Below are 24,129 nucleotides of genomic sequence, written 5' to 3' on the forward strand. Positions count from 1 at the left end.
ACAACGAGGGCAGTGGCCTTCAGTCAGGACCCAGGAGCTCGGTCACTGAGGATGGACCGAGGAATGGCCTGGAGGCCAATTTGGAAGATCCCACCTTAAGGCTCCAAGGGGGTAGACGCTGCAAAGCACCCTGGGAACACCAAGTGTGCTAATAGCACAAAAGGAAGGCTATTCCCATCTTTCTAGCTTGGTGGGTTAGCAGGCAACACGCCAAAAATAAGGGGAAAGCAAAGTGAACATTTCTTTCCCTGGCATTAGAGCTGCCTGCTGTTCTCCTGGCCAGAAATAAAGACATTGGCCTCAAGACAACCAAAATAGAGAAGTGAGGCCACAGGGGGCTTCGACCTGCAGGAGGACGCAAATAACCTCGGTCTGAAGTTTTGGTTTTTGATACAGAGGCAGAGTCTTGGCGGCTAAGGGCTCCCCCAGTGGCCCATTTTCCAGTATTTGTTTATTTCAGTAATTCAACAGCATTTATTGAGCACCTACTAAGTGGGAGGGCTTGTGGTCAGGAATACCCATTAATTTCCAGGCAGCAAGGCTATTCTTAGTTTTCTGGTGTCTATTTAAAGAGTGTTAATCCTCTTAGCCTGCCCCCACCTCCCCCCCTGCAATTAGACACATACCAAGTTCCAACCTGGTACACTGATCTCGTCCCACAGGGAACGCAGAATGGACAAGTGTTCTTCCCACCCTCTTCCACCGGGGCCAGGAACTGGCCTCATAGGCTAGGGCAGCCAGGGAGTCGGCCAAGCCAGAGGACATGTGCCTGCTCTGCTCAGGCCTGTGCTGGAGTCCAGAGCCTGTCTGTTCTGGTCCTTACTGGCAGCAAAAAGTGCTGGGAAAAGGGGGCGTGATCCAGGCCGGAGGGAGGGATGGTGACGGAATACCATGGACCCGGGAACAGACACAGCAGCTCAAACGCCAGCTGAGCCTCTGCATGGCCCCGCCGCGGGCATATTTTGTGATTAAGAGCTTGGAATCTGGAGTCAGGCAGCCTGGGCTCAAATCCTGGCTCCACCACATACTAGCTGCATTCGAGACAAATCCCTTAGCCTCTCTAGAAAGGGAAATGAGGGTGATAATAATTCGTAATAGGAAGGTTTAGCAAATAATAGAATTAATATATGTATGTCAGGTTCTTAGAACAGCTGTCAATAAACATTAGCTGCTTCAATATGTAATTCCTCTAAGCCTAGATTTCCTCATCTGCAAAACAGAGATAAGACCTTCTCATGGGGTGATTATGAGGTTTACGGAGATAATGCATGAAAAGGTCTTAGAATATAGACATGATTTGATAAATGTTACATATTGTCAAATATTATGTTGCTGGTTTTATTCTAGTTCCAGCTCGGTTTCTGAGGCCCATCTACTCCACCTCTCTGGACCTCAGTTTCCCTTTTTGTCACGTGCGAGCGGAGTTAGGTGGCTTCTACAGTGTCACAGCACATGGTTCCCTCAGTCAGTAGCCTAAATCCTTGGTTGGCAGCAATGCACCTGCCATTTCCCCACATCCCTGCACAGCTTGGAAGAATACCAGAAGGAGAAAGTTTAAAAGATGCCTATATTCGCAAGTGTGGTCCTCTCCTGCGCTGTCCTATTCATATGGTGGCCACCTACCACAGGTGGCTCATGAGCACGTGAACTGTGACTGGTCCAAACTGAGATGGACTATGAGTATAAAATACCTATTAGAGTTCCAACACTTAAAGATGTTTAAACCCCACTAATAATTCTATTAATTGATGACGTGTTGAAGTGATACTATTTTAGATATGTCGGGTTCGTTTTAGCTATCTTGTTTTAACGTGGCTATGGGGGAAATTGTCAAGGACATACGTGGCCCGTATGTGGCTCGCGATGTGATTTACCCGGGACGGTGCTGATCCAGCCTTCCCTCTTTCTGCCTCCCGGCTGCCAAGTCACCCAGCAAGGATCTCTTCTCCGGGGGGATACAGAAGGAATTTGAACCATTTAGGGTGAAATTCATTAAGAAAAAATAAAACACAGATGTTGGCTATCCAGGTGGGGCATTAAATGGTAAGAGCCCCCCGGGGCAGCCCTTCTGGCCGCAAGGAGCCCTGAACAAATAGAGCCGTCATGCTGACCGGGCTGCCATGCTGTCCGCACGCGCTCAGCACCCGGGCCACATCGGCACCAGGCTTCCCAAGCCGGCTCTTATCTTCCGTGTCAGCAAAGGCTGAGCGGTGGCTTATGTGTCCTTGTCCAAGACAATCGCCACTGTCTGGCACACTGTCTTAGCAGCTTATAACAGCCTCTTGCCATTGGGTTGGTCAATGCCCAAAATGTCAGAACTGATTTTCTTCTCTCTCTCCCTCTCCCTCTCTCTCCCTCTCAGACACACACACACACTGACTCACACACAAAGCTAAGTGCACTGTTGCCCGAAAGGGCTGGAATGCTACCTTCCTCCAATGTCCTCGTTCACTCAAGACACTTGCATTGCGTCACGACGCATCAGGCAATGAGCTGGCGAGTCAGACGTGACTCCTGTACTCCAGCTCGCTCGCTATCTGGGGAGACACCAAGTAGTGATAATATGACGGCTGACATTTATCAGGTCCCTACTCTATGCCAGGCAGTGGGCCAAGCCAGCCACTCCATCACCTTAGTGGCTCCTCCCACAGCCCCGGGAGGCTGACAGCACTGTCTGGCACACTCCATCCTACAGCCAGAGAAACGAGGCTAGGAGGCTCAACTCGCCCGGGGACTCCAGCTGGCAATGAATGAAGCCAGGTTTGAACCGGGCAGTCCAGCTACAGGAGACAGTGATCACAAGCACATCAGTAGTATTCTCTGGGGACAGAGGACAGGGTACATTACTTTGCCTGAAAAAGCAGTTGGTCTCATTCACTCGGAGATCCTAAAATCCAAAGGAAATTCAAGAGATCATCTGGACTCGAGGTCCCAAAATTAGGGACCCACAGAGCTGAATCTGGTCCAGAGATTCATTTTTGTTTGGCTCATATTCGTGTGTGTGTGTTTCTTTTTAATTGTACCAACATTTAAAAATCAGATTTCACATTAAAAACTTGGATTTCTGGCTTATTCTAAGGGACTGGAAATCTGAGAGCATGGGACTCACATTCTGTCAGATGGGAGCTGGGCGACAGCAGCCCACTTTAGAAGGGACCTGAACCCTTCGGGTCACCGCAGTCTCCCCAACTCCCTACGCTGCCCCCATTCCAAAGCCAAAGACAAGCTGCTATTTATCATCGCATTTTCCCACTATTTTATGGTTTGTCTAATAATAAAGAAATGCTTAAGTACCCATTTATCCCTCTAAAGTGGGAACACAAGAGAGTAGGGGAACCACATATATCTTTTCTGGTGAAAGTGATTAATGTTTTAATATGTTTCATAGGCAAACATAAGCTACAAATCCAAATGTTTAGTGTGAAATCTGATTTTTAAATGTACGCACACACACGGGCCAAACAAAGCATATCCCTGGGCCAGTTTCTGGGACTGGCCCTCTGCAGGCCTCTGGGTTTGTGATCTGACCCAGATGAGAGGTGTGGAGAGGTGTGGAGACCCAGGCCCAGAAAAAAACAATCAAAGGAGGCCTTGGGACTATACCTGCCTTCCTCGGGTGTGGCCTTTCCCATTGTACCCATGCCTCCGGAGTCCACCCTGAGAACAGTGTGCATGTCGGGGGCCTTTCACATCTCCCTGCCCTTCTGGTGAACATCTGGATCAGGGAGGCACAGGATCTGTGGGGGTCTCTGTCCTACTGTTGGGAAGGGGAGTGGATCGTGATTACTCAAAAGGGCGTATGTTTGATCTGAGTCTTCCAAACCCTTCCTCATTCATGTGGACAAGGTTCCACCAAATCACACACACCTTCGTCCCAGGTGGTCCTCTGAGCCAGTCTTGCACGAGAGATGTCTGCTCAGCTACAGATGTTTGAGCGAAATAATTAGCCACATTTTCTGGAGCAAGGGGCTGCTGATGGAAACCATGGATCAGGGAGGCCTTGTTTTGATGAACACTAAGTCTCTGTCCCACCTCTTGTCCCTCCCCCTCAGTAGAGGCGTTAATGGGTTTCAAAGAAATTTTTACCAAGCCCGTCAGCGATCGAGGACACTGAAGTGACCTTGATGTTTCATTCTAGCCATCCACTGGGTCTGCAAGGTTGCTATCCGCTTGGAAAATTCGGCTCTGCTGCAACAGGAAGTCTGGTGGTCGAGTATGTCATCCGACCAAGTATGTCGGCTCATTAGCAGTTTTGCTCAGGCAAAGCCCTCATCCGCTTTTACAACCACAAAGATCCTGGCTCTTATCTTAAGAGACTGTATTTCTAAAGAAGGTACCTCCTAAAAGGTGGTGTGGATGGATTTAAGTGCTCAATTATTCAGCTAGATGAGAGACTCCCTTCCAAGGGAAGCAGAGCCAGAAACACTTGATACATAGTAGGCATTCAGGAAGACATCCATTGCTACATGTATGTGAAAAGAGTGTGTATGTGCCACAAAAGGCCAATCCTGCTATTTTACAATAAGAGACTCATATCCACGGAAGTTGACATCACCACGGATTCCCAGCTTCAGGTGGTGACCTAGAACTAGAACCCAGGTGCCCCGACTCCAGGCCGGTGCTCACTGCTATACACGGCACATCCAGCCCTGGGGCAGATGAAGGTAGGTGGTGACAGGGAGAATGGTTTGACCTCCCAGTTCGGTGCCACCCATCCATTTCCCAGCCCCTTCCATGGGCTACCCTGGCATCTCCTACCTGAGCCTCTCAGCGGCAGACATGCTGGAGCAGAATAAAGAGGGAAGGGAGGCTCACTCAGGAAAAGAGTGTGGGATTGGCCACAGAAGACGCGGGTTCGAGTCCCAATTCTGTGCATCGGCTGTGTGGCCGGACTCCTGAAACATGCCAGTTCTCGAAGTCACATCTGTTTAAAGAGAACAATGACCTCCACCGTCCCGCATTCCTCTTCGGAATGTTGTGGTCACCAAATAAGATCAAGTGAACTTAAGGCTCTGAAATGTGGAGAGTCATGAAAATATAGAGTAGGGACTTTGTTGTTTGTTTCTCTGTCCTGTGGGAGGCAGTGTGACAAAGCCTTCAACTTGGGGAGAGGGTTGTCAAACAACCATCATTTTTAAAACTCAGCTCTCGGTATGTGACACTGAAAAATGTCACATAACCCCTCGGGCCACAGTCCCCTCACTGAAGATAAAGCGAGAACCCCTGCTCTGCCATATCACGTAAGGACAACTACTACAAACGAGCACTTACTGAGCTTTTAGTATTTGGCCAACTGTGCTAAACACTCTCCGTGAATTGTTTCACTTAATCACCAACCCGATGTGTTGCATGCTATTATTCCCCTGTTTTGCAGATGAGAAACCTGAGGCTAGAGAACTCGCCCAAGCTTGTGAGCAGCAGAGCTCACAAGAGCTACTAAGTTTCCAAATTGCAAAGGCTGTGAGTCTATTCAGCATGAAAGAGACTAGGTCAGAAGGAGAAGCCTCCTAACTCCCCAGCTGCAAGACTGTAGCCAAACACCAGGAACCCCTCAAGTAATGAAGCCACATCTTCATGAAGTCTGACCCAAACTGCAAGGTTCAATTTCCTCAGGCCCTAATCTGGGGATTACAGGCGCCCTGAGATTTCTGAATAAAACAGTCCTCCTCTGCAGGCAACCGGGCTATCGGATGCCTGGCGACCTCATTCCAAGAGGGAGCAAAGATGTGTGGAGGGGGAGGGGATAACTGCCATGCAATATTTAAGGTCCCTAGTTCCGGAACGGCTCTGGTCTGCTCAGGATTTCCCCTCTCCACCCCCACCCCCACTCCCTGTCTTCCGAGGGCTCTGTTTTTCCACCAGTTGAACTTTACCTTGGGCTTTCTGAGGCCAAATCTTATGGCTTTCCTTCCCTTCCCCACCCCCACAAAAAGCCAGGTGGCCACAGGCCTGAGAATACGTCAAGTCCCTCCTCTCTGTGCAGAGAAGGCCACCGTTAGCTGATAAGGTTTAGGTGAACAGAAATCAGAACTGGGTGTTGGGGAGCATGGACTGTCCCTTTTGTGGCAGCCAAACCATCCCAGCCTGGCAGATGGCTTACGCATGGGTCAGGAAAGGTTCAGGGGGCCCCTCCCCGCCTGTAGACACTGATGTTTTAGCGACTGAACAAAGAGGCCTCTATGTTCACTACAGTGGGGATCGACACCTCGGAGCCTCCTGTCAAATACTGTTTAGTGCGTCCCTTTAGCTGGAATCGATACTCTTCTGCTCCAGCCTGCCAGAGACTAATTCAGGAAAATAAATACCTGAACCTTTGTCACCTCCTCTGAAAAGGTGTGCAACACAACCGGGACACACGGGTGGGCTGCTGCCTCCGCCGGCCCCACTCTCAGGCCTGTGGGCACGGAGAAAATGGCCAGGGTGGTAAACAGACCTGCTATTTTCAGCACTGCCGTGAAGCCAACTAAGTCGTACCCTGCGATCATCCCATAACCCAGGAGAATGCTTCCCAGGACGGAGAAAACACCATGAGTCTTTGCTTTGGGTTGCAACTAATTGGTGTATTAGCTGATTATGTCAGAGTAATATTAGACAGGCTATATTAAGTTTGGCCTATATCCATCAGCGGTGATGGATGGATATAGTTTAACTGTTTAATTTTTAATGGAAAAATAATCAACTCTCAACACATGAAGTCGTGATGGATGATTTTTCCAAACATGGAACTCATTGAAGGGAAATTAATCAGAGTAGTGTTCAGCGTTGAAAAGGCTGGGAACCACCGGTTCCATGGAAAGAGCACCGGGTTAAGACTTAGAAACAGGGTCAAGGCTTGGTTTCGTTAGCACCACACTGTCATAAAATTGGTTTGTTAGAACTGTTCTATAATAAAATTGACAGGGACTGGAGAGGCTGGCTATGGAAGAAACCCAAAGAGAAGCATCCGAAGGGGAACCCCAACAGTGGGGAGTCCAAAAACCAATGTTGGGGAAGTTGCAAAAGGGGATGCATCTTCCCAAGTCCAAAGACTCCTAGCTCTTGGTCCATGCTGGAAACAGACTCAGAATACAAGTTTTGGAGACTGACTAGCAAGTGTAGGTTCCAGGCCCTCTGTTTGTCGGCGCTGTGATCTTGGACCCGCGTGTTCACCGCGCGAGCCTCACAGCATGACTGGCGTGCAAGCAAGGAGCCTGGTGCCGTGCCTGGCGCACAGTGAGATTGCACTTACCCAACAACGTAGACAGCGCGGCAGGTGCCTCCCTCTCGGAGGGGTTAGATGCATCCCTTTGGGTGGTGCACAGGCCCCTAGGTTTTGCCCGGCTCCAAAATGATCCCCTCGGGGAACTTCCCATCCAGTGTTGGGGAATTTGGTTTCTGCTAAAGATGGTGTTTTTAAGTATGTTTCCACTTTGGGCAAGGTGCGACCATTCTGCAGCGATGCGGGGAGGAGGCAGGGAATGGGACCAAGTGAGACTTGGATAATGAGAAGTTAGTAAGGGGTGTTCAGAACCGGGAGGGTGGCATGGGCCCGGACCCAGAGACAGAATGTGTAGAGCCAGAGCTGGAAGGGCCAGTGATGAGATGATGATGAAGAGGTGAGCAAGGGCCAGACTGGCCCTGAAGAGTAATTCATGACACTTGAAGAGTTTTCGTCAGGGCACTGAAAGTCTCTCTTAAACCAGCCCTTCCAGCTGCCATAGTGACTGACAAGCCCCAACCCCATTCTTGGCTGAGACCCAACTGCCTCCCTCTCTGAAGTCCGTCTCCAAGGCGGTCTCCCCCCTCTGGCCCGAGTACCGCCCAAATGCAATGACAAGGGGAGCAGGGGACTGAGGGGTGTGTCTCCTTGCTGCCATCACGAGCCTGACCAAAGCCAATCAATCAGGGAACACCTTTGGATTAGCAAATAAACCCTGTGCACATGTCTTCAAAATACAGCACATATGCTTGAATCTGGGTTCATGGGAAACCCCAACGTCAAACTGCTTGATGTAATGAAAGGCCCATGGCTCACCATGAAAGCCAAAGAATAAAACCATCTTCCACTGAATTACCCCAACTGCAGCAAACCAAGGGCCCCCACTTTCCTGGCACATAAGGCCCTCCCTATAAAAATGCTTCCCTCAATTTGGTCTAAGTGTCCCTAATTTTGCTCACTTGCAAAGGGACAAAGGAATAAGATAAGAAAAGAAAAGAGTAAGAAAGAAAACCCCCTAGAAAGTCAAGAAAAATGTTCCCATTTGAAAGAAGCAAGGAAGTATTACATAGGCTGTAGTAGTCCCTCCATCTCTACCCGTGGCACATCCAAAAGTAACTGTTTCTTTATTACGGTTTACATCTACTATTATTTGGTATTAGTTTCAGGTGTACAGCACAGTGGTCAGACAGTCATACATCTTACAAAGTGACCCCCCCCCCCAGTATTTCCAGTACCCACTTGGCACCATACATAGTAATGACAATATTATAGACTATATTCCCCATGCTGAACCTACATCCCCATAAATATTTGGTAACTACCTATCTGTACTTCTCAATCCCTTCACCTTTTTCACTCATCCTCCCAACTCCCCTCCTTTCTAGCAACCATCAGTCTTTCCTCTGTATCTCTGAGTCTGTTTCAATTTTGTTTGTTCATTTATTTTGTACCTTAGATTCCACATATGAGTGAAATCACATGTTATTTGTCTTTCTATAACTGACTTATTTCACGTAGAATAATACCCTCTAGGTCCATCCATACGGTCACATATGGGAAGATTTCATTCCTTTTTATAGCCTAGTAATATTCCATTGTATATTTGACCACAGCTTTTTTTTATCCACTCATCTACTGATGGGCACTTGGGTTGCTTCCATATCTTGGCTATTGGAATAACATTGCAATGAACACAGGGGTGCATCTATCCTTTCCAATTAGTGTTTTGGGTTTCTTTGGCTATATACCCAGAAGTGGAATCACTGGGTCGTAAGGCAGCTCCACTTTTAATTTTCTGAGGACCCTCCATACTGTTTCCATACAAAAAGAACTAGGTTAACACAGCCACCCTGGAGGGCAAGCTTGTGGGAACTACTGAAACATTAAATGCATATACCTTGTGTCCAGTAATTCCAACTGTGTATTTGCCACAGAGAGACAGGTGTACCCGTGAATGAGAGGATTGGGCAGGGACGGCTGCAGTGTTCTTTGTAAGCATGAAAAGCTGTTAGAAATCTACCAATAGGTGAATGGCTCAATCAATATATACCTCTGCCTATAGGGATATTATATTATGTTATTATAGTAATATAATAGCATACAGTAATATATAGCATAATGTGACATGGCATAGAATATGATATAATGTCATATATATAGCACAGTAGTTGATTATAGTTTTTTGAACCAGGCTGCAGGGGTTTAAATACAGGCTGTGCTATAACCTTGAATGAGTGACCTAATTTTCCTAAGGCTCAATTTGCTCACCTGTAAAATGGAGATGACAACAGCTCATTGCCTCACAGGACTATCGAGAGGATTAAATGACTTGATGCATGCTTTGCACAGAGTAACTGTTCCATAACTGATTTTTTAAAATTATAACCCTATGGAATATTATGTAGATATCAGATCCATATGTATGTTAACTGAGACCAATCTCTAATACACATTGTCCAATGAAAAGCAAAGCAGAATGCTATATGTTATCGCTCACTATTTATAGTGTTCTACTCGTGTTTCTAAGGGGAAAAGTTAATCCAAATTTTCTATATGTACCTATATAAGTACATAATCTAATCTAGATTAGAGGAAGAGATCAAAAAGGGCTTCGCCTTTATCTGATTTTAAATAGATAGATAAATAGACAGTTAAAAAATATATACATATACATGCACATGAAGGTAGAATGTATTCACATAATACTTGTAACTTAAAATGTGGATAAAAATTAAAGGGCCGAGGTGGTACAAATTATTATTCCCCTTTTATAAATAAGGAAACTAAAGTTTAAAGACGTCCAATAACATGCCTAAGCGCACACAGTCAACAAGCCCTGGAGGACTTCAGCCCAGCTCTGCCTGCCCCGTGGCCTTTCCACCACCCCGCACTGCCTCTCCAGGCCACCCAGGAGTTGACTGTGACAAAGGCTGGAAGAAGGGGCCGCCTCATCCATACTGGCTGGAATGGTACAAACCAAAAGCAACGGAGAATCGTGTTGTTGTTGTTTTCATTAGTGAACCTGTTGGAATGTGCCGTTCAGCAGTGTGGCTGAATGGTTCCCGCTGTTCTGCAAAACAAACAACAGTCCTTCCACCCAGGCCACTTCTGGGGCCACTCTTCTAGCCTTATCTCTCCAGGGACTGTGAAAGGGACACACGGAGGGAGGGGCACCTTCTCCAGCCAGCCGGGACCCAGTCTCCTGCCTCTCTGGTTTTCTGTCCACTACTGGCCATGTGCACTAAACTGGACACGTCGTCCTGGGAAGCCCCAGCCCACCCCCACCTAGAGGGAAGTAGTGAAGCCCGAGATGTCCCATCTCCATCCAGTAGCTCTACTTCTCCCTGTAGCTCAGGGAGGCCGTCTTTTTTTTTTTTTTTTTTTTTTACTTTGACTTGGTCATTTTGAGGGTCTCCTCCAGTTTTAATAGCCAAAGAACATCAGAAATTCTCTTTTCTTTTTCTTTATTTATACCTAACAATAATAATAAGCTCTCCCTCTCTTAAGATGATGTTTAATGGAAATCTCTGGCCATTTGGTTGTCTTCATATTTTTAAAAACTTCTCAAATCAGTAAGTCAAGCATTCTTCAAATGTCAACCGTCCATTCCATCTTGGTCCTAGGAGGGGTTGTCTGATTTAGAATGTCAAGGGTAAATGAAAGTTACTGAAGAAGAGCATAACTAACAATGTATTCCGCCTTATTTAGTCGCTGGGTGACCTTGAGAGAGCACAAGGTCTCTCAGCCTCAGTGTTTCCCATCTGATAAATGGGTAGGACACCTACTCTTCAGGTTGCTATGAAGTGTGTGTGCCCCGCAGGATCTGAGGGCTGCCCCTTCCCCTCCTTCCCAGAGCAGCTTTCCTCTTTCCAAGGTTTCTGAGATGTCAGACAGCCTGGGTCCCCTCCCCCAGTGGCTGGCTCCTCTCTGAAGTCTGATTTTTTTTTTCCCCCTTAAGTCACAAAGCCCAGCATGGAGTGTCATTATGTGTGATCGTGAGAGGGAATGGATCTGGCTTCTTTGAAAATGGCTTCTTTGCTAAAACCACAACCTCAGATCAGATACCGAAAGAATCCGCTGGCACTGGTCCCTGTCAAAACAATTCTGAGATAGCCAGGGACCATCCTCCAAGACTGGCAGTGGGCCCCAAGCGGAGCCTTCCTCTCCGATTCCCCAGGCCCGCAACACTCCATCCCACAGCCCCTGTGCAGGGGCAGGGGGAGCAGAGAGAAGGGCTTGGAGTTGTGAAGCAAAATTCTCTCTCTACTGTGCCCCCTTGCCGAAACACACCCCCCTCCACACACAGGCCCGCACGCGTGCGCACACACACACACACACACACACACCCCACTGCCCACACCTTCCTGAGCTGGACAGAGCTGCCGGAGCAGGATCTGCCCAGCCAAGCCTGCCTCCTTCATCCCCAGCCCCCTCCCTTCCCTACTCCAGAGTCAAGGTTTTATCGGGAGTTTCAAGGGCATGACTGGTAGGGAGGGAACCACAGACATCATGGTTGCTGCCAAGTCCTTTTTTCCCCCACAGTGTGTTTTATAAGCCAGCGTGTAGTTTACTCTTCTCCTAAACACTTCACTAGGGTGCAGGGCCTGGAGTTGCCATAGAAACACCTTTGAACTCCTTCTCACCCAGAAGACTGTGCCAATCCCCAGGGCTTTGGGGGAGAAAAGCAAAAAGAGACACCTGTGGATGAAGAGAAAGGAGAGGGAAGTCCATGATGGGGTGGGGGTCCTTAGAGAGGGCCGAGGCAGGCATGCCATGCCCTTCGCCCAGCAACATGGCACCGGGCCACAGAGAGAAAAAAAAAAGAGTCAGGAAGGTTCTGGAAGAGGAAGCTGGTGGGCTGGCTTGAGTCTCTTTAATGAGCTACAGTGTTGATCAGTGGGTTCACAGGGGTCAAGGGGAATGGGGCGCTACTGTGCACCTCCTTCAGGGAAAGAACGGGCAGTCCTCAGCCCAGCCTGGACACTGGAAAGGCTGTGCCTAGGAAAACGGGGAGCCCCCTACTGGACGCCAGCGGGGTACTGTAAGGCAGCGGAGGTCAACCAGCAGGCGCCCACAGCCACACCTCCCATGTAAGAGCATTATCTCATCGCTGCCACTAGTGCAGTGCACCAAGCCCGGCAGAAGGGCTCTGGATAGGGGCCAGCCGAGCGAAGACTTTTCTGTTTCTTTTTTAGTTTTGCTACCACAGTGTTCTGGTCTTTGGGTACCTCCTGGTAACTTAGCTCTTCTCTGGGCAGTTTATTGGGGGGGGGGTATTTCTTGAATAAATCCAGAGAAATTACAAGAAACTTTCTGCACCAGCCCAGGCCCACGGCAGGAAACCTAAGCAGTGAACGGTCAGGCACACCCCCATTTTGAAGTGGGGTTTCCTTGCTTGTTCCCGCTGCCCCCAGATCAATGTGCAGGGTGGAAGCCCAATGCGAAGGGCAGGAGTGGGGAGAAGGCATGAGGTCTCCCTCTCCCCACGTTCCAGAAAGTCTAAGGGAACACACCAGAGCCACTGGCAAGCAAAAGAGAATGCCCTGCCTCCACCTGTCAGATTCCTGGCCCCAGTGTGTGCCGTCTGAGCAAGACCAGAAACCACCAGCTGCCGCAGCTCCCGCCACCACAGGTAGGAATGTACCTATGCGGTGGGAAGCAACAGGTCAAGTGGAATTTGGGTGGGGTCAGTCACAAGAGAAGGGAGAAAACCTTCCAGACCTCAGGCAGCTCACGAGAATCCTTCCCGGCACTCCATGAGCCCAGGGACCAGCCAGGTTCTCCGCTGGAGGGAAGGTGGGCCTCTCAGGCCCCAGGAAACCTCTCACAAGCGTGAGCCCAGGCCTGCTGAAGGGCTGACCTGGTCACCCCTCCAGCTACCTCCGGACTTCTCCTGGCCTAGGCCGGGCCTCCAGCAGCGCCCCTCCCAGACTCAGCTGCTTCCCCTGCTGGCTCCTGCCTCCTCCCCTACAGCACTCTCGTGGAGGCCCTCACCCAGGACCCAGTGGAAAATTTCCTTCTCCTTTATGACTGTACTTAAAACACACATACTCCATTCTTCACCTCTGAATCGACTCAGCAGAGTGGCTAGACTGTGTCCCACCCCGGCCCCAGCTTGCGCCGGGCACACACAGGCACGCGCGCACGCGCGGGCGCGCGCGCGCAGCAGGGGCCACTGGCCTTGCATGCTTTATGAGCTGGAAAGGAGAGGAGAGATGTTTTCCAGCTGCTACTCCACCTCTCGCCATCCAAACAAGTGTCCAGAACACTCCCAGACAAGCTCTCCCACCACTCTCCGCTAACAACTCACTCCACTTTGTACCGAGTCTCTCTAATCAAGACGCAAGTCCCGTTGGGAATCGCCACCCTGCTGTGTGACCTGTGGCATCTTTGTTCTTTTGGTGACAACTCTATTTTCCACTGCTCCTTCTCCCCCTCCTCACACACATTCAAGGAAAAAAAATAGCCTTCCTGTGAATTCTCACAGCTATGTGATAAGTGATCCCTCACACACGCTCCTCGGCTGGCTATCAACACTCTGATACAGTCTCTCCGGGGGAGGGTCAACCCCTCAGCTTTCTCCTCATTTATGCCCGTAAATCCGCCCACATTTGGGAGTCCAAGCTCCATGAGCACTTGCCTGAGAAACTCAAGGTTGGTTTGGGTCTCAATGAAAAAAATGAAGAAACTTCTTAAGCGCAGGAGATAATGCAAACTCAGAAACTTCGGGTTTCTCCTGCAACTTTTTGTGCACATTGCTGGCAACTTAAAAAAAAAAAAAATCTATTCAACATCCCGGCAGTTTAGTTGCATTGCAAGTTTTAGGAACCCTTTCCCCCTTACCCCCAACCCTTCCTCCCACCATCGTGAGAAGGGAGTTTTACAGATGTAAAAAGGAGCGATCGCGACCTCATACCCGACAAGGAGAGCAAAGGCTGCAGAGGGTTCACTCTGCCACTGTGGGGTTTCTCTGCAGGGCATCTCCCCCTCGGCACAGGCAGGGGGAAAGAGCGGGGTTCGCCGTGCCACCCCGACAGCGAGCAGCATCCCAGTCCGGCTGCAGCGCGCAAGCGGGCACTGCGGGGCTCCCGCGGGGACAGCCGGGGCGCTTACCTATGTCAGAGTTGCAGAAGGCTTCCTGGGGGTGGCTGGGCGAGCATGTGCAGGCCTCGGCACCCCAGTGCCCCAGGCTCCAGCTGCCCAGGAGTACGACGAGCCCGAGCCAGGGAGTCATCGCCGCGGCTGGGACTGCTGCTCGCCTCTTCAAAGTTGCCGTGCTGCAGCCGGAGCTCGTCCACCCGACCGCACGGGCAACTCTGACCTCGGGAGCGCTGCCCTCCGAGAGCCCAGAGGGATGGGATGGGGTGAGCGAGGCTGCCTGGGCGCTGGCGCACGACTCTCCGGGTCGAGGAGCGGGCGGAGGAGCAGGAGGAGCCGGAGGAGAAGTCGTCCGAGAGCCCGCCCGCTGGCCGCTCTGCGCCGCTGCCGGGCGGCCGAGTAATATAGCGCGGGTACCCCCGGCACCCCCTCTCGGGGTCCCGCCCCTCCGACCAATCGCGGAGCCGCATTACCTCATCGGCCCTCCGAAACGAGGGCGGGGCCGGGGGCGCGGGGCGACGGGGCGGGGCCACCCGGGACCGTTCAGATCCTTATAGGGAATAAGGAGGCTTTGGGCACGCGAGTGGATGGGCTGGGACGCGCTTCCGACCCACGCCGGCCGAGTAGCCCTGGAGCAGCGCCCGCGTGCCTCCTGTCGCCCGCACCTCGGCCACACACCCACCCCGCCCTCTGGGCGCCTCTGACCCGAACCAGAATTAACTACTACCCACCCCAGCACCAACCCCTCCGCAGGTGAGAGGCGGTCCTTCCCGGCCCTGGAGACCTTGCCCGCACCTGGATAAGAGACTAGGAAAAAGACTGCCTCTCCACCTTCTCTAGGAAGAGCAGAGTCGGGAGGGTAGGGGGGGACCAGATCGATGACCCTCCCCTCTCCAGCCCCCACTCCGGCCCCCGCCCCTGACTTTCCTGGCTGCGAGGAAGCCTTTTGGAGCTAGCTCTAATAGGTCAGTTCCCCACTCGCCCGGAGTAAACTGTGAAGTCATTCAACAAACACTGTTCTGAAAGTTGGGATCTGCAAAACAAAGTTCTTGCTCCCATGGGACGTGCAGGTAATAATACATCAGTAACCTCATGAATAGGTGCATAGGTAATTGTCCATGGTGATAGCACTGGGAAGAAACCACAACAGTAATGGGTTAGAAATGGCTTCGGAGGGCGCTGCTTTCTGTGGGCTAGGAAGACAGAAGTCTCTCTGAGGAGGTGATGTCCAAGCTGAGATGTGAACACGAAGAAGGCTCAGCCATGCGAGAATCGGGAGGAAAGGACACCAGTCAGGGAGAACTGCAAGTGCAAAGGCCCTGAGCTTATTTGAAAGGGCAGGAGGAGATGGTAACCCCACCGAGGGCAGACAGGTCTCCACCCTTCCGCAAGGAATCAGGGGGTGAACAGATCCAAAACTGGGGTAAAAGCAGGCCCTGGAGGACTGTGCAGGACACTAGACTAGGAACTATAATGGATCATTGCTAATAACCGATACGATGACGTTTATAATTGACATCTTGAGTCTGCCTTGTAGTTCACATACTTCACCTCATTATACCTCACAATCATAGGCAGAGGAAACATGAAGTTTTAATCACACTTTCCAGATGAGGAAACTGGCACAGAAAGGTGACCCGACTTGGCAGCCGGCCAGGAACACAGTTCACGGGTCTCCCCTAGGAGGGAGGGTTGTTTCTCTGGGCTGGACTGGGCCGGAGCCGCAGCCAGCGTTAACTGCGCCCATTCCCCCTTGCAGCTGGAGTCTTCGATCTTTTGGCTCATGTCTCTCTGCCTTTCTCTACCAACTCATCCCGTTTTAGAAAGAGACTCGAGTGCTTTGGCTAGAGAAATAACTAAAAGTTTGGGACAAAATAAGAACTGAAAATGCGGCTCAGAAAGAAATGCACGTTCAATCTCTTTCTCAGAAGAAACTGCTTCACTTACCCTCAGAGAAGTGACATTGGGATGATGGAAGCGGAACATTTCATTGGAAATGGCATTTCCAAGAACATTTTTAAAATTCTTTTCTCCCTCTAGATTCTTAGCTATAAGGAAAGGAATCTCGTTGTCACATTTCTCTGTCTTATCCACCTTCCAGCTTTTAAGACCTTCCGCACCTCCACTCGATAGCCTGACCCATACGCCTCCTTTCTTCTCTCGACATGGACCCCAGCATTTCACTCACTGCTTCATGGGATGTGGTTGTATTACTTCCCCAAACACACCAGAAACACTTTGAAGCCTGAGACATTTGGTCACACTGCTTGTTAGCCCTCAGAGCAGGAACTAGGGTCCCGGGAGACTTGGGTGTTGGTGTCCCAGCAGTCCGTTGAGTTTTGAGCCGTGGGCATTCAGGAAACCGCCCCCAGGATCAAGGCTGAATGAGGGCATACTTGGTGGGATTTGAGAGCTCTCTTATTCTTGCACAGTGCCAGTCACATGGAAGGTTTTATAAGTCTTTCCAGACCAAATCCACTTTGGATAAGCAACTTGCGTGATAAGATGCTTCTCGTTTTGCTTTTCACATTACGATTTTGTCCAAAATGCCAATGTTTTCTCCAAGGGGAGGCTTTGCCCAGAAAGTGAGTATGAGGCAGATAACTTTTGCTGAACTTGAAACAGCGGGTTCTTTACAGAAAGCATCCGAAGCATTCAATTATGGCAACTACTTAATTATGTAAGTGCAAGAGTAATCTGACTTTTCTAACTGAAAGATAATGAATGCGTCTTTTGGTTTCGTTCCTCTAGCTCCCTAAACCAGTCCATACAACATTTTTGGAGTTCATATTCCTTTTCAGTTGGGAAATTCTCCCTAATGCCTAACCTGAGGGGACTCCCCTCTGCCCACCCATGAGGTCAGCTCAGTCCTTGTCTTAAGGAGAAGGAGAGCAAGCTCCAGGAATCTTTGTGCAGGGGAACCCTTCTGCCAGGAGGAGCCCCTCCAGCAAGCAGACCTCGCGGCCCGCCAGCCAAGCATCACAGTGCCCATGGACCTAATATGTAAGAATTGCTTTTTCAAGTCCACTTTATAAGGGAGATGGGCCGGGGGATAATGGTAAGCAAGGAGATACCGGCTCTCCCACTTTTTCTTGACATCTGAGAACAAGGATAAATCTATAAACCTTGGAAGAACTGAAGAAGTTTCCAAATGCATCTGGCCTGCCTTCAAACCTACCAGGCTGACCTGGGCTTTCCTTTCCTGGAACTTTTCTAGGAAAAGGTGATCCCATGACCACCTGCCCTCTTCATATCAAGTTACAGAACACTGGAATCTCTGGGCACGTCAATGTTTTAGAGGTCCCAGCCTCTTCTTATCAGTGGGAAAAATAAGGCTCAAATGGGTGAAGGAATTTCCCCCACGTCTTGGGGTCAGCTAGTGGCAGAGCCATGACAGAGTGGCCGCTGCTGGGTCCTTCCCCTGGGCTGTCTCCCACACACTCACAGGCCTCGGTCCCCTGCTGCGGCACACGACCTACTGCTTGTACCTTGGCCATGGAAACCCAGCCACTCACAACCCTGGATCTGCGTTTCAGATCTGTAGATGAGTTTCTTTCAGAGTGTTTGCACAGCGACTGACGTAAAGGATTTCACCTACACCGACTGACCAAATAGTTGTCCGTGATGATAATCGTGCCCTCTGCCCTGCACAGCCGGGGGAGCTACGCGGAACGAGCACAGCCCTCTGTTCCTCTGAAGTTCCTCTCTTGTGTGTTTATTTCTGTCCTTTCCAAATTATTATCTAACACCTTTTGAAAGCACTCCAAACATCGCTGCAAAGAGGCACATGAAAAGTTTCTTTCAGGGGGACCAAAGATGCCTGTAGATAAAAAGACAAAACAGAAAAGAGATTTGTTCCCAAAGTGGCTGCAGGACAGTTGTGTGTGTAGACAAGTCACCTCACCTCTCCAGGCTTCAGTTCCCGTCTGTATTGGATGAAAGATATGACTCAGTGGTCTCCAAGATCACCCCTGGCTCAAAAAGTGTACCATTTCATGGAAAATTCTCAAGGACAAGGTGGGTGTTACTGAAGGGAAGACAGATCTTGCCATTTTAACAGGTTTGAGGCAAATCGAAAGAGGGAAATGCAGCTGCCACTATCTCGGTCAGCAGTAACTGAGTTCTTACTCTGATCTCTGAGACTGAAAACGAAGATTGTGATGTGAAGGCATCGGAGAGACTGAGGTCTTGCTGTGATTAGTTGTTTTTCTGTCTGCCTCTTGGATCATAAGCACTAAAAGACGAGAAAGTATGTCTTTTATTGTCTCCATACGTTATTTCCAAAGTTTATTGAACTCCTATACTGTGTTCAGATTACAGCTTAAATGTCACCTTCTCCGGGAAGCCTTTTCTAATTGCCCTCCCCAGTCTTCATCCACTCCCTCGGTGTAACCCCCCAGCACCCTGTGCTTCTTCGTCTCACACCACTGAGCCAACTGTAATGTGATTGTTTGCCCATCTGCTTCCCTCCCTGGACTGTAAGCCCTCTGAGGACAGGGACCAGGTGTTGGTAACAGAGAAGTCAGTGAGAATTGGTTGGATGAGTGCCGTTGATTGGCCCTCCAGCCCCTTCCCAGTATTCAGGTGGGCAGGTGGAGCTCACGGAGCCCTATCCCCCCAGCCAGTGCTAGGGGGCGCTGTAAGCTAGAGAACACCGTTCCCTCAGCCAGCAGGCTCGGCCAGTCTCACTGAAAAGGCGGGAGCCGCATGATTCCACACTAGTCAGTGGGGTGCGGGTGCCTTTGAGTGGGTGAAGCTGACCCCTCCCGTCTGCAATAGCCACAAAGCTCCCAGTCAGCATCTCGTCTGAGTCCGCAGCTGCCCAGCTCCCCCACCCTCAAGCTGCCCACACGTCCACTCGATGGGGAGAGGTGCTCTTGGGAAGAGGGAATACTGTGAATCATGGGTTTGGGGGGACCCGGGATCTGGGAACACAGCAGAGGATGCCACGATCCCACTCTTCGTGAGCTGGCCTCTGGAAATTTAACCTGGAGAAGGTGCTGACAAGACATGGATAGTTTCTGTTGCCTCATAGAGGAATACCTCTTTTCTCTCCTGCCTTTTCCTCTCCAGACCCTAACCACAGAGCCTTCCCCCAAGCCCACAGTACAGTGCCTTCCCCCAAGCCCACAGTCCATCTGAAAGTCATTACATTCAAAACAGCCTTTCCCAAGCAACAGACAGCCCCGGTCCGCCCAGCACCACGAGCCCTGGCCGGACCGTCCGTGGGGTTGCCGCCCCGCACCGGGGAATTAGGAACCTAAGACGGTAGGTACTTCAGGTTCTTTCTGTGTCTGGCACCAGCAGGGAGTAACACCTTTCCCTACTTCCATCTGGAACCAATTTCATGGCAGTCAAATTGCAGCCCGTCTCTTGCCCAGCCCCGCCCTGGAGTGAAGGCCACTTAGTAAGAGTTTCTGGTTGCTTCACCTGAACCCTGGGGTTTTCACATTTCTTTCCACCCCCAGCTACTGCCAAGGATTTAAAGCCAGAAAACACATGTGCACTGTACAGACGTGTTGTGCCCTGTGTTTTCTGGGGCGGTGGGGGATGGGGAACCGTGGTGCGATCCCCGCTCTTCGTCTTCAATGCCTGTGTGCTCAGTCGATCATTTCTGCAAAGGCTAATGCGCAGTGGAGGGAGAACTTCTCGGCCGAGTCCTAATGTCTTCCTTATGCCCGTGGAGTTCATGTGTTTTTCCTTTAAAAATGAGTAGCTCCTTTGTGGTTTCTTTAAAGGTTGAAGGCCGCTTCGCACAGTAGATGCACATGCCTTTGTCTGCCGCTGCCCTCGTGCTCGGAGGGAGTGGGGCGGAGGGAAGGTGGGTCTCCTGTCAGACGGGGCTAGAGATCCCTTTCGGGCCGAGGCACAGGGACTCTTTTCAGTGGAACCTGCTGGAACTGAAACAGACTTGTGCTGGGCTACAGACGGGCCAAAGAGCGTCTGACACCTCTGCTCACATCCTGCCTGGAACTGGGTTTTCACTTTCTACCTCTCCAACTGTACCTTCCCGGTCTTCTGGCGGACTCTTCGGGCTCCTTCTGCCACTAAAATGTAGGTGTTTCCGAATTTTCTGTCCTTGGCTCCCTCTCTTCCCTTCCTGCTAGCCTCCACCCTCTCACGGCTAACCCCACCGTCTCCCCTGGTCCTACCACCACCGTGCCACGTGCGCTGGACTGGGCACTACAGTAACCCCGTCTGCACCTCAGCTTCCCCGGGACAGTTACACCCAGAGGTCCCATGGCTGCCTCGGGCTCCAAAGACTCCAAGCGCCTTGTGTTTCCCCTCCCCCACGGCAGGGTCGCCTGTGCCCGCCAAGAGCACCGCCATCCACCAAGCCCCCTCCGTTCTCACTCCACACGTCTCCTAACCATCCCCCTCCTCTCCATTCCCACTGTTTCCGGTGTGGATTGGGCCCCCACAGATTCTTTTCTGACCGTTTCAATAGTCACACAGTTGGTCCCCCGGCCCAGAGTCTTTCTCTGGCAGATTCAGTTTGCAGCGCTCCTGAAACGTGTTTCAAGTGTAAACCTGAAACCCTGCTGTCCTCTGCAGCCAGTGGTCCAGCTGTTCTCCATGGCTTGCTGAACAAAGTCTTACACGCCACCGAAGGGCGTCCAAGGCCCTCTGTGACGTGGCTCTTCCCAGGGCCCCACAGAGGGGCCCGTTCCCATGGACTGCAGTGGGAGGGCTGCCCCCCTCCACGGTATGCACACACAGCAGGCCTGTCCTTGCTGCTGTCTCAGACCTATGCCCTAATTCCCATCTCCCAACCCTTTATGCTCCAGCCACCAGCTTCCTGCCTCCGAGGCTCTGTTCCCCCTCACTCTTTCCTGGAATCCACCCGCCAACACTGTTCCCCACCCCCTCCATCCCATCTGTCAGGATTCTTTTATCTCTCAGGATTCAGCTAGACTCACTGACCTTGGGATGATAAACCGGGAAAGGTTTCTAAGACAAGAGCGAGGAAGGGGAACTGGCACTGGTCGGTCACTTTCAATACAGTATTTCCTCCCAGGCTCACAACCCCAAAGAATGGGTACTATTGTATGCCCATTTTACAGCCAGGAAAATATGAACTCGGAAAGATACGTGCACTCCCAGGTTCACTGCAGCGTTATTTACAATAGCCAAGGTATGGAAACAGCCGATGTGTCCATCAATGGACGAATGAAAGAAATTGTGGTGTATATTTCTACAATGAAATATTACTCAGTCATAAAAAGAATGACATCTTGCCATTTTCAACAACCTGCATGGACCTCTAGAGAATTATACTAAGTGAAGTAAGTGAGACAGAGAAAGGCAAATACCATATGTTCTTACTTATACGTGGAAGCTTAAAATAATAAAATAAAAACAAACTCATAGATCCAGGGAACATTTTTAGTGGTTGCCAGAGGGGGGAGGGGCAGGGTGGTTAAAGGTGTGAAAAGGTAAAAAAATAAAATAAAATAAAAAAGAGAGAGAGGAAATAAAACTGAGGCTCAAAGAAGTTAAATTTCATGGCCAGTGCTGTACAAGCGAGGAAGAGGCAGAGCTGTGATTCAGGTTCAGTTCTGTTTCATCTTTTCCAAAACAGACCTCTTTCTGGAGACTGCAGACTCACTGTGCTTTTAGGGTCTTTGGGGCATTTGAAGTGCTGGTGGTTCCCTCTTTGTCTTTTGGGGTTCCCCTGAGTGCTGAGAGCTCTTGATCACGGTAGGGTGCAGCTAAGCAGAGGGAGACACGGAGCTTTGGCATCAGGCAGAGAGATGCCTGTCCTGCTCCTGGTTGGCAATGCAGGGCAGCCGGAGCGCCGCGGCAGGTGAGTTCTGGAGGTGTGGGTGTGCCCTTCCTTCCTCAGAATTTGGATGGATGCCACAGGAAAATTACATTTGTTTTACACAGAAAGGGCCCAGAAACCAGAGGCGAGCTGATAGAGTACCGACCAGGGCATTTCAACAGCTCTTGACTATGGCTTTATTTCCTCCTAAATGTCAAACATGAGGCTGAGGCAATCTACCAGGTTTTTGTCCCAGTTCTGCCACACACAATAGCTGGGTGACCTTGAGTAAATCAATGAACCCCCTTTCTTCCTATGGAAAACCAGGACGTTGGATTTTATGATTTTTTTGAAAGCTTCCCAGTGGAATATGCTGGAAGGCAGACTGACAAGGAGGTTAGGGACAGAGGCTTGTGATGTCAATAAATCTGGGTTTTGATTCTTCTTCACTTTAAAAAAAAAAAAAATGTTTTTATTGATTTTGAGAGAGAGCGAGAAACACCGATATGAGAAACATTGATCAGCTGCCTCCCGTACACCCCCTATTGGGGATCGAGCCCACAACCCGGGCACGTGCCCTGGCTGGGAATCGAACTGGGACCTCTCAGTCCATGGGGCGACACTCAATCCACTGAGCCACACCGGCTGGGCGATCCTTCTTCACTTTTTTGCTGTGACCTTGAACAAGCTTCTTAACCTCTCGAAGCCTCAGATGTCCAATGGTGAAATGGAGGAGAGATTCCTACCTAGTAGGATCTTTGTGAAGCTTAAACAAGCAATGGTGGATAAGGCACTTGGCACAGTGCCTGGCACATAGTAAATTCTCACTGAGATCCTATATGTGCCAGGGTGTAGCCTGACAGGGATAGAGATGAATGAGACCAGCCTCTGCCCTCAAGTAGCGAATGATCTGTGTTTATTAAGGAAAACATATTTCCACAACCCCCTTGACCATGTAAGTAATAGCCAAAGAAGGGACGGGAAGAGGCAAAGAAAATAAAACTTGATAGAATTAGCTAATTCTTACAGAGTGCCTACTGGGAGCTGGGCATTCTTCTGAGTGGTTTGCCTATGTTAATTCAGACTAATCCTTACAGCAAAAGTTGTTAGGTAGATGGGATTATCCCACCATCCCTTTTTTCTTCAGATATGGAAACAAAGGTAGAGAGAGATTATGTAATTTGCTCAAATTGACGTGGACAGAACTGTCTGGCTCAAGAACCCATGCTCTTCACCACCCTGCTAGCCTGTCTCTTCATGGAGAAGGTGGACATGCAGATTCAAGGGGCAGCTCAGTGTTGGCCACCAGGTGGGTCTTCCTTCCCAGAATGCCTTGCACCCACTGGTCAAGGGGTGTGAGAATCTGAATCAGATAGAGTCCCATCAGAAGAGACACGTAGTGGGGCAGTGAGTATATCAGCCAGCCTCCTGGAGAGTGAGAGTCAATGGAATCAGTGTGATTTCCAGCCGTTGGAATGAGAACAAAACTAGACTCAGAATATTTGTTCAAGTCCCATCTCCTCTAGCTAAGTTTCTCTCTAAGCTTATACTTATTCTCAAAGTCAGGACAAATGTCTAGTTCACAGAGATAGTTTCAAGGATTAAATAATAGCTAACAGTGACCAAGCATTTATGACGTGCCAGGCTCTGTCCTCTGTCCTTTACAGGTATCAGTTTATTTAATTCTCACAACTCTATACCTAGGGCCTGTATTATCACGCCCATTTTACAGGAAAGAAAGCTGAGGCACCAAGAGATTCAGGAGTTTGGCCAAGATCACACAGTAAATAAGTGGTGGAACCAGAATTTGAAGTTAAGCGTCCAGTTCTGTGCTCTTTGCCACTCTCTGTATCCTAGTGATCGGCTGAAAACATTTTGCAAACACTAAATGATATTGTTGTTCTGTTCTCTCATATCCATGCCTTAAATCTTTGTGCACACTGTCCCGTTGGCCTGGAGTGCCTTTCCTCCCGGTACCTGGCTACCTCGTTTGTCTCGAGGTGGGGGAGGGGTTCTGGAGCCCCTGGTGGTATGTTAGAGCCAGCTCATGCTGGCTTGTGAAAGCTGA

General features: G+C 50.0%; 2 protein-coding genes across 3 annotated transcripts in view; one reads left to right on the plus strand and one right to left on the minus strand.

Annotated features, from left to right (window-relative positions):
• The window catches only part of TIMP3 (TIMP metallopeptidase inhibitor 3), a 50,807-nt gene extending 36,145 nt beyond the window's left edge, over positions 1-14,662 (minus strand). The window contains exon 1 of the mRNA XM_036251980.1: positions 14,312-14,662. Coding sequence (XP_036107873.1) covers positions 14,312-14,432 — 121 coding nt within the window. The 5' untranslated portion in view covers positions 14,433-14,662. The remainder of the gene's footprint in view (positions 1-14,311) is intronic.
• The window catches only part of SYN3 (synapsin III), a 413,377-nt gene that overhangs the window by 174,468 nt on the left and 214,780 nt on the right, over positions 1-24,129 (plus strand). The gene's annotated exons all lie outside the window — the stretch shown is intronic.

This window comes from Molossus molossus, unplaced genomic scaffold (assembly GCF_014108415.1).
Source record: "Molossus molossus isolate mMolMol1 unplaced genomic scaffold, mMolMol1.p scaffold_m16_p_10, whole genome shotgun sequence".
Classification (NCBI taxonomy): Eukaryota; Metazoa; Chordata; class Mammalia; order Chiroptera; family Molossidae; genus Molossus; species Molossus molossus.